At 31.5% G+C, this 9,195-nt stretch overlaps 1 protein-coding gene across 1 annotated transcript; it reads right to left on the bottom strand.

Annotated features, from left to right (window-relative positions):
• Positions 1-717: 717 nt before the first annotated feature.
• LOC145803641 (receptor-like protein 33) lies at positions 718-5,459 on the bottom strand. The gene is made up of 3 exons (XM_082896964.1): positions 4,169-5,459; positions 1,760-1,882; positions 718-857 (listed from the first exon to the last, which is right to left on the bottom strand). The coding sequence occupies exons 1-3, from the start codon at positions 5,457-5,459 to the stop codon at positions 718-720; spliced, it is 1,554 nt and encodes a 517-aa protein (XP_082753090.1).
• Positions 5,460-9,195: the final 3,736 nt, after the last annotated feature.

Here is a 9,195-nt window from a genome sequence, read left to right as displayed (position 1 = left end):
GAAAGATGCAAACTCACCCTTTCCTACCAACAAACCACCACCACCAACCACCACTTCAAGCCCTTCTATCTCCTTCGTCATAACTCTATTTTGCCTCATTTTTACGTCGTTGGATTCAACTCACGATCTAGTTTTCGTATCACGTCTCACACATCTCGTTCTTCCTCTTTTTGCATACTGTTGGAGCTCTGAAAGTTGATAATAAAAAAAAATAAAACTTTTCTTCTCGTTTTCAAATTTTCTTTGAGCCATCTTTCGGATTTCATATTTTTCTCGATTCTTGACAGTTCTACTTCATTCTTTCACCATTCTCTTCACCTCACTTCCTACTTCGTCCTACACTACCTCGCCTTCTCACTTCTTCATATAATGGGCGGTTTTGGTATGCCGAAAGTTGTCCGAAAATTAATTTCATAAATTTCAAAACATTCATCTTTTGTTTCTTTCTTCTCCATCTTTGTCATTCTTCTTCACTTATAACATGATATAGAACATGGTTCTATGTGGTAACAGAACTGGTAATCGTGGTGGTGGCAGTCCAGCGATGGCGGTGGGTTTGGTGTTGTAAGGTGGTGCTGATGGTAATGCTCATGGTGGCAGTAATGGAGTTTGGTGGCGGTGAAATTGGTGGTTCGGGTGGTAATGTTGGTGAAGTTGATGAAGGTGATGAAATTGATGAAGAGATATATATTATCTTTCTATATATATACATACATGTCAATAATCTATCTCAATAACAACCCTGTTGAAATTGAATAGCTCTATAATTTTCTTCTTCTTCTCTTCTTCCCCAAAATTCTTCATCATTATCATGATCCAAGACCCATCATCATCATGTAGCCTCCTCCGATTACGAACTAAGACAAATACAGTAGAAAACAAGTTGATCGCTTGATCACTTTTGTAACGCCCCACTACTTGCTGGTCCAAATAACTTGTGAGTCGACCAACAATACCCAAAAGCTTAAGTCCAAGTTATTTAGTAGCAAGGTAGTGGTGCTATATATGCCCAAGATCACCCATGCAAACTTCCGATGTGGGACAGGGTGTTACAAACTCCCCCCACTTATAAATCCTCGCGTCCTCGCGAGGGTCTATAATCAATCAGAATACCACAACAAGCTCGTGGCCAGCCCAGAATAAGTGGCCCACATGGTTGTGTGCATGGGTCGGCTCTGATACCATTTGTAACGCCCCACTACTTGCTGGTCCAAATAACTTGTGAGTCGACCAACAATACCCAAAAGCTTAAGTCCAAGTTATTTAGTAGCAAGGTAGTGGTGCTATATATGCCCAAGATCACCCATGCAAACTTCCGATGTGGGACAGGGTGTTACAACTTTCAAACCCATTTTCATTTTGTCTTGATTTCTTCACATTCCCCTCATACTACTTTACAACCAACATAGCAATATCTGCCATCTCTCTCTCCCTCTAGATCTCTTTGCAGTGGAAAACATGATATTATGATTATTGAATTGTGTTTTCTTTCATCTTTCTCACTATAATAAAGAAACAACTTAGATGGATAATTGAAGAAGAAGAAGAAGAAGAAGAAGAAGAAGATCACTACTCGAACCACCAACTTCACTGCCACCGAACTACATTACCACCACCATCACCAGTTCTGTTACCACCTAGAACCATGTTCCACATCATACTATAAGTGAAGAAGAATGAAGAAGATAGAGGAGAAAGAAACAAAAGATGAATGTTTTGAAATTTTTGAAATTAGTTTTTTGGACAACTTTCGGCATACCAAAATCACCCATTACACAAAGAAGTAAGAAAGCGAGGTAGTGTAAGGCAAAGTGAGAAGTGAGGCGAAGATAATGGCGAAAGAATGAAGTAGAACCATCAAGAATCGAGAAAGATATGAAGTCTAAAAGATTGCTCGAAAAAAAGTCAAAAACGAGAAGAAAAAGTCTTATTTTTTTATCAACTTTCGGAGCTCCGATAGTATGCAAAAAGAGAAAGAATGAGATGTGTGAGATGTGATACGAAAACTAAACCGTGAGCTGAATCCAATGACATAAAAATTAGGCGAAATAGAGTTATGATAAAGGAGATAGAAGGGCTTAAAGTGGTGGTTGGTGGTGGTGGTGGTGGTTTGCTGGTAGGAAATGGTGGGTCTGCATCTTTCTTTTGAAATTTGGGGACAAAATGTAGTTTTTTAAACTTTTTTCGTTTCAAATGTGACGGCAGAGGCAAAATTGATAGTAACTTAAATAGTATGGGGGTACGCATGAAAATAAGAGTAGTCTGGGGGGTCATTGAAAATCGTGCAAAAGTATAGGGGTGCAAATAAAATTTGCTCAAGAAATTATCACCGAATTGATTGTGGTTAACTCACTGAGTTGAGTAAACTTATAATATTTCCCTTAAAATCATGGCACATGCCTTATGTGCTTATTTTTTATTAAAAAATGTTAACAATTATATTTAATTGGACTAAATTGAGACAATTATAAATTCAGGGTCAAAATCTAATCAATTAAAATTACAGGAATAAAAATGACATAAATATCAAAATACAAACACTATTAATATAATTGATGTTATGTTTTTTCATAAGTTTGATTTTTGGGTAAAATTAATTTAGAAGTATACTATAATGCTTACAGAAGTCATTAGTAATCCTCACATCATAACGATAAAATTAAATAGAACGCTTATTACACTTTTATTAAACTGGACTATAAGCCTTGAATGGTTATAAATTGATGAGGTTTGGGAAATGTTTTATTTTTGTTTTCATTATTGCTGTTGTTGCTGCTGTTGTTTGTTTTTTTTTTTTTTTTTTTTTTTGACTTTTAGGGGAATTTGGTTTTTTCCTGAAGATGCTTTGGGTAAATTTCTTTTTTGCCCACCTATTTGAGTTTTTTATAGTTTTTTGTATTCTAGCAATATGTATCAGACTCTTTGGTATAATTTTTGCTTTTTTATTAGGCAGAAATAACTTAAATAAGTTGAGAAAAAAAAAAAAGAAAGTAGGTTTCTAAAAGCTAGGTGACGGGGTGCTTTTGACTTTTATTTTTAGATTATCAATTTTTAATTTACAATAAATTGTACACTATTATTATTATTATGCCAAATAAGAATCTATAGTGACCCTAATTATAAATCTTTTTATGTGAAAAAAAATGGATTGTTGAAAAGTATTAGATGGATTTTTGTACGCGAAATTAAATTATGTGGAAAAAGAAATGCACGGCTTTTTAGAGTCGTAGAAAATTTGGAACTTAATTGGAAGCATAAAAAATTAGAATTTTTGTGATGTGTGTCTTTCAATATTTAAAAAACCTACCCCCACACGCTTTGATTTGTCACTAGCTTTCATAAAAGTTTGCATAGAAAGTCTTCTCAAATATGAGTTTTAAGCTAGTCTTCTTTAATTTTGACTTGAAATCTTTAATGACAATAAAATTATGCATCTAGACTTGACTTCATTGGATTTTTTAGAGCTTCATCCACGTTTGCTGGTTTTGGAAAATCACTGGTCCCTGGGTATCCACTAATAAGTTGAATTAAATGAATGTTTGGGGAAAAAATTTCTTTTTTCGATCTTGAAGCTGCAGGCAAAATTTGTATTATAATTACTTGACTGAGATATTTTTAGACTAATTTGCAAACCATGATTAAAGATGGTGGCAAATATCATAAGACATGGTGCTCATGAATCCATTTTTAAAGATATTCTAGATTATGCATTCTCTTATTATGATAATTTTCAGCATAGTGGACAATCTTTAGATGAATATCACATTTCTTTGGAATTTCCATAGTTGTTCCAATTATTGTTAATTAATTCCATGATAGTTTATTTTGAAATTTCGTTGTAGACTTTCATAATTTTTAATTAATTCCATGGTAGTTTATTTTGAAATTCATCCAGAAATTCTCTCTCAAAGGATAAATAGATTTTATAATTGGTTGCAATATGGAGGGTATTGTTCATTCCATTTGCCCAGAAGAAATAGCTCTCTTCATACCCATTGAACTAAAATAAAATCTTGAAATTCAAAACATATTTATTTCACATATTGTCCATTGAACCTTACAAAACAACAACATCAATGGAGCAACATGACAAACTGAAGAAGCCTTAAATATATATATATGTATATTACAATTTAATGGATTACACAGTAGATCTACCCCTACCAACTTGTACTTGGCTTTGAATGTGTCATCTTTCTCCCTGTTGCAGCTACCTTCTTTGTTTTCTTCCCCTGTTGATGCATTTTTACACTAAAAATTCTCGCAATCCATTCTTCCTTTCTTTGAGTCATGCAACTTCCAATCGCCAAACCAAGCACTACTCCACATCCATATCCCATGAACACTACTTCCCAACCAAAGCCAACAAGTTCGTGCTTAGGAGATTGAAAAAATGGTGATTCTTCTACTTTGTTCTCTCCACATTTCTTTGACAACGGAAAACCACACAAGCCCGGATTTCCCTCATATGAAGTGTTTGAAAATGTTGCAAATTGTTGGCCTTGTGGTATAAGACCCGTTAGATTGTTTTGAGAGACATCAAAACCTGAAAGGAATGTCAAGCTCGTCAATTGTTGAGGAATCTCACCAGAGAGATTGTTTTTGGATAGATCTAAGGACTCGAGTTCAGTAATATTTTCCAATGTCAATGGAATAGAACCTGAGAGCCCATTTCCCGAGAAATTTAGGAAAATGAGTGCTTTAAGTCTTCCAATTGATGTAGGAATATTTCCATGAAACTTGTTGTGTGAAAAATCAACTGCTTTGAAAATGGTGAGGATTCTTACAAACACCATCTCTCGTCCTTTATAAGTAATGGTCATAGAATCAAAATAATAACCACCATTATCGCCCATGTACCTCGATTGAGTTGCATCTTCATCAGCTTTCATCATTGAATTCCATTTCTCAAAGTATTTTGATGGCAAAGTACCTGTAAAATTATTGTGAGACACGTCAATGATATGCAATTTGGTGAAGACTGATCTCTTCCTTGGCTCCGCAATTGGACCATGGAATCCATTATCTTTCAAGACAAGAATCTTCAACTGAGGAAGATTTTCCAACCAATATGGAAAAACATCAACTATCGAATTATGACCCACATTCAAAATCTCTAGGTTTGTGCAATTGGCCAATGATCTTGGAAGCTCCCCATGCAATTTATTGTTGCTAACATCAAGGGTTCGCAACTTGCTCGCTTGTCGAAATGTTTGAGGAATGGTTCCACTGAAATTGTTTCCTTGCAAATTTAGTACCAACAAATTTTCACTGAAGTTCACCAAACAAGATGGGATGACACCATGGAATTGGTTGTTGGACAAATCAAGATGTTCAAGAAAACGAAGGTTGCAGATCAATGGTTGGGATTCTTGAGAAGATGATAAGCAAAGAACCAGAGAAAATAAGAGAAAAAACAAGAGGGATTTGAGTTGATAATTTGATATTGAGCGACCCATCTAGTTTACACCAGTATTGAGGTTAGGGAGAGATGAGTAATGAGAGAACTGGTGAATTTAGTTTCTTGTATGATGTTGTTTGTTGGTCCAAGGCCTACCTTACCAATAAATAAATTAAATAATAATAAATAAATAAATAACAGAAAGAAAACGTGTAAACCTGCCAATGGATTCCCTTACCAATAAGTAAAATTTTCAACTAACTTCTAAAGAATTTAGCTTAATTAAAGATTTAATAATACTAATTACTATTTTTAATTATGACAATTTACTTAACATTTTATGTGCCAATGATGTATTGGTTTAATGATTTCAATAAAAAATGTGATCACCATAATATTATTATATAATTTAAAAAATAAATGCATAGAAAATCATAAATATTGAATTTACTTAGTAATTTTTTTTTTTTATTTCTTGCTCATCAGGATCAGTTTCGGTTCGACTAATTCTTGAATACATGTAATTTCTTATCTTCACATATATCAAGTAGCTATGCCTTGGATTGGCCACAAGAAAAGATTGAAAAATGTAACTTTTGAGACTCAATTGAGCTTCACAAATTCAAAAAATAAATATAAATAAATGGGAAAGGCACACTACAAATATTTGATTTGTATGTCACTGGATTGTATATAGACGATGACTTGTAATTATAAGTCTTCGGTGCTACTTTTTTAAGTCTTAGATAATTATTCGGTTATCTAGGTCGGTAGTCTTCATCAATAATAAATTTGACTAAATTGTACTTTACACCCCAAAAATATTACTCAATTCATACTTTGGCTTAAAAATTTTTAAATTTTCAAACACAACCTTAATTTTATATTAAATTTGCTTCATATAGGATACTATTGTCAAATTCTTTAAAGTTGTGTTTGATTCATGGATTTTGGTAGGGATTTGAAAAGAGAAAGAGAAAAATGTGAGTGATATATAACTATATTTCACACACATTTTCCTTGTTCATTTCCAAATTCATGAATCCAATATAACCTAACAAAACGCATCAAATGGCTTTTGACAGGGGCAAAAGTGGGAAAAGTGTGATACTTGGTGTTCAAAATAAGATTTCAATGAACATTTGATCCAATAAGATTGGCGAATCTTTTAATCCTACAACTAAAAATGCAAAATAAAAATATAATTAGGATTGTATATTTTTACATCTATTGCAAAACAAATGTGGACAAAAAAGTAATATTTACCCATTCAATTGAGTAACAAATTATACACTAATCTCATAAATTGTTAATCTCCATATTAATCCTTCTAATCAAATAGGGCTAAAGATCAAAGTGATAAAAACTTCAACGGCATGTGGAGTGTTTTTGTTAACAAATTGAACAACGATTTTTTTTTTTTTTTGGTCACACGCTATACATCAGAATGTGTTGTGTTAGTATGTTAGTAGGAAAATGAGACCACATAAAATGATATCAGTCTTCTCTCCACATAATTTGAATCCATAATTTTGCTTATAAAATAGTGCTTACACATCTACTAGGCCTGATAAAATTGGACCATAGTAAGTGAAATATATTGACAAAAACCCAATCATTTAGGAACTAAATTTAAATAAATTAATTAATTAAAAAAATTAAAAATCTGTAGTTTAAGAACCAATAATACTTGAGGGTAGAAAGAGTAATTTACTCAAACAAATTGACTAGACGTCTTCGATAATCTTAACTTCAAAGTCTTCAATAAGGTTAAATTTGACTAATAATCTTCAATAATGTCAAAATTGACCCAGTCCTTGGCAATCCCCCTTACAAAATTTTTTTCATTCATTCATTCTTTTCTTTCTTTGTTTTTTTTTTCTTTTTCTATTGACACTACAAAAAATTAAGGTTTTGGGGACCAAAATTTAGAGACAAAATTATTTTTTAGGGACTAAATAATTTTGTTGCAAAAAATGTCGTCATTATATTTTTAGCAATGAAAATTGGATATTAGTGATGAATTATTATCTATTTGGGACCAAATTTTTTATTTCAAAAAATAAACCATTTTGAGGCTAAATTATTATCCCTAAAAATCTATTTATTAGTGACATTTTCAAAATTTTGTCGCTAAAAGTCTTATTTTTTAATTTTTGGGATGACCTTTTAGCAACTATCTTATTAGTGACATTTTCAAAATTTTGTCGCTAAAAGTCTTATTTTTTAATTTTTGGGATGACCTTTTAGCAACTATCTTATCGATGACAAAAATTGGTCTCTAAAAGTCTTTTACAACAAAATTTTCACTTTTAGAGATTAAAATATTTGATTTCTAAAACTCTTATATGTTGTAGTGAGAAGCTTGGTACAAATCCAAAGTACAAAAGCAGTCGTAGTCTTTGACCACTCATTGAAACTGTACATTGTGTAATTATGTAAATTTAACTTGAGTAACCTTCACTCCAACCATGGCTTAATTAGTTATATCCATAAATTTTGTGATTTTTCTCTCTTGTAACTTTGGTATTCGTAATTTTAATTATATTAATTTTTCCCTTTAATTTTTTTAAAATATATCAATTCAATTTAATTGATAATGTTGATTAAAAAATAAGATAAAAATCAAGAAATCCATTTTAAATTAGACGTGAACCACTCAATCACTTTAGGAAGAGTTGATTTTGCCCAATTTCTGAAAAAAAATATATACATTGTTAATTAGACTAAATTAATATAATGTGAAAAATTTAAAGATAAAATTGACATAATTAAAACCGTAAGAACTTAATTGATACAAGAGACAAATTATAAAGATTATATGTGTAATTTTCTCAAATAAAAACAATAGCAACTTGATGCTGCTAGTAAGAAAATTATTGTATAATTTCAAAGTACTATGTGGTATTGTTTACATGGTATTTCTATCAAATGAGAAATTATAATTCACATTAGAAAAATGCTTGGGAGCACTAAAAAGGGAGCACTAATGATGTGTCAGTGGGCCTGCCCACTTTCTATGCCTTGTTTTTTTTTTTTTTTTTTACAATTCCCAATGCATTAGTGCTATTAGTGATGTATTTTTTAATGGTCTAAATCATTGTTGTTCACATTAAGTGAATCATCCATTATCTTCTAATTATCTAATAAAAATCAGTCACTATATCTCATTCATAAGATTTCTTGATATACCGTTAATTTAAACATCATCTAAGCAATGTCATTCAGTGTTTGGGAAATACCAGTGCCGTTGATGATGATGATGTGATGTTGTCAAAATGTTGGAATGTTGGGTCTAGAGAGAAGGTTTGGTTTAATTGTGAATATGAATTTAAAACATATAATCATGTTAGGAGGTGTGTTATATGTAAATTATGAAATGTGGGAGGTTAAAATAAAAAATAAAAAAAAAGGGTTATAATCACACATTAGATTAGATATAAGTAAAATAATATTATAATTAATATTATAATAAATCATAATTAACACCTCAATGTATATAACCAATCATAGCCAGTCCAAAGTTAAAGCTAGTGAGGCTTGTGCTATGACTCTCAAATTTTGGCCCAAAGCAAGACCCTCAAATTTGTTGGTTCTAACTCATATTATAAGTTCAAAGCCCAACCATTTTTTTATTATTTGACGCCCAGTCTAACACGTCTCAAGAACAATCTTGTCGGGCCCAATTGAATTTTCTTTATTTAATCATTATTAGGCCAAATTAAAATTTTATATAATTAATCTAAATAAATTAAAATATATTTAAATATATATTATATAATGAATCCAAATAG

This window comes from Camellia sinensis, chromosome 12 (assembly GCF_055761805.1).
Source record: "Camellia sinensis isolate YWXY chromosome 12, ASM5576180v1, whole genome shotgun sequence".
Classification (NCBI taxonomy): Eukaryota; Viridiplantae; Streptophyta; class Magnoliopsida; order Ericales; family Theaceae; genus Camellia; species Camellia sinensis.
This window is presented reverse-complemented; position numbering and strand designations above follow the sequence as displayed.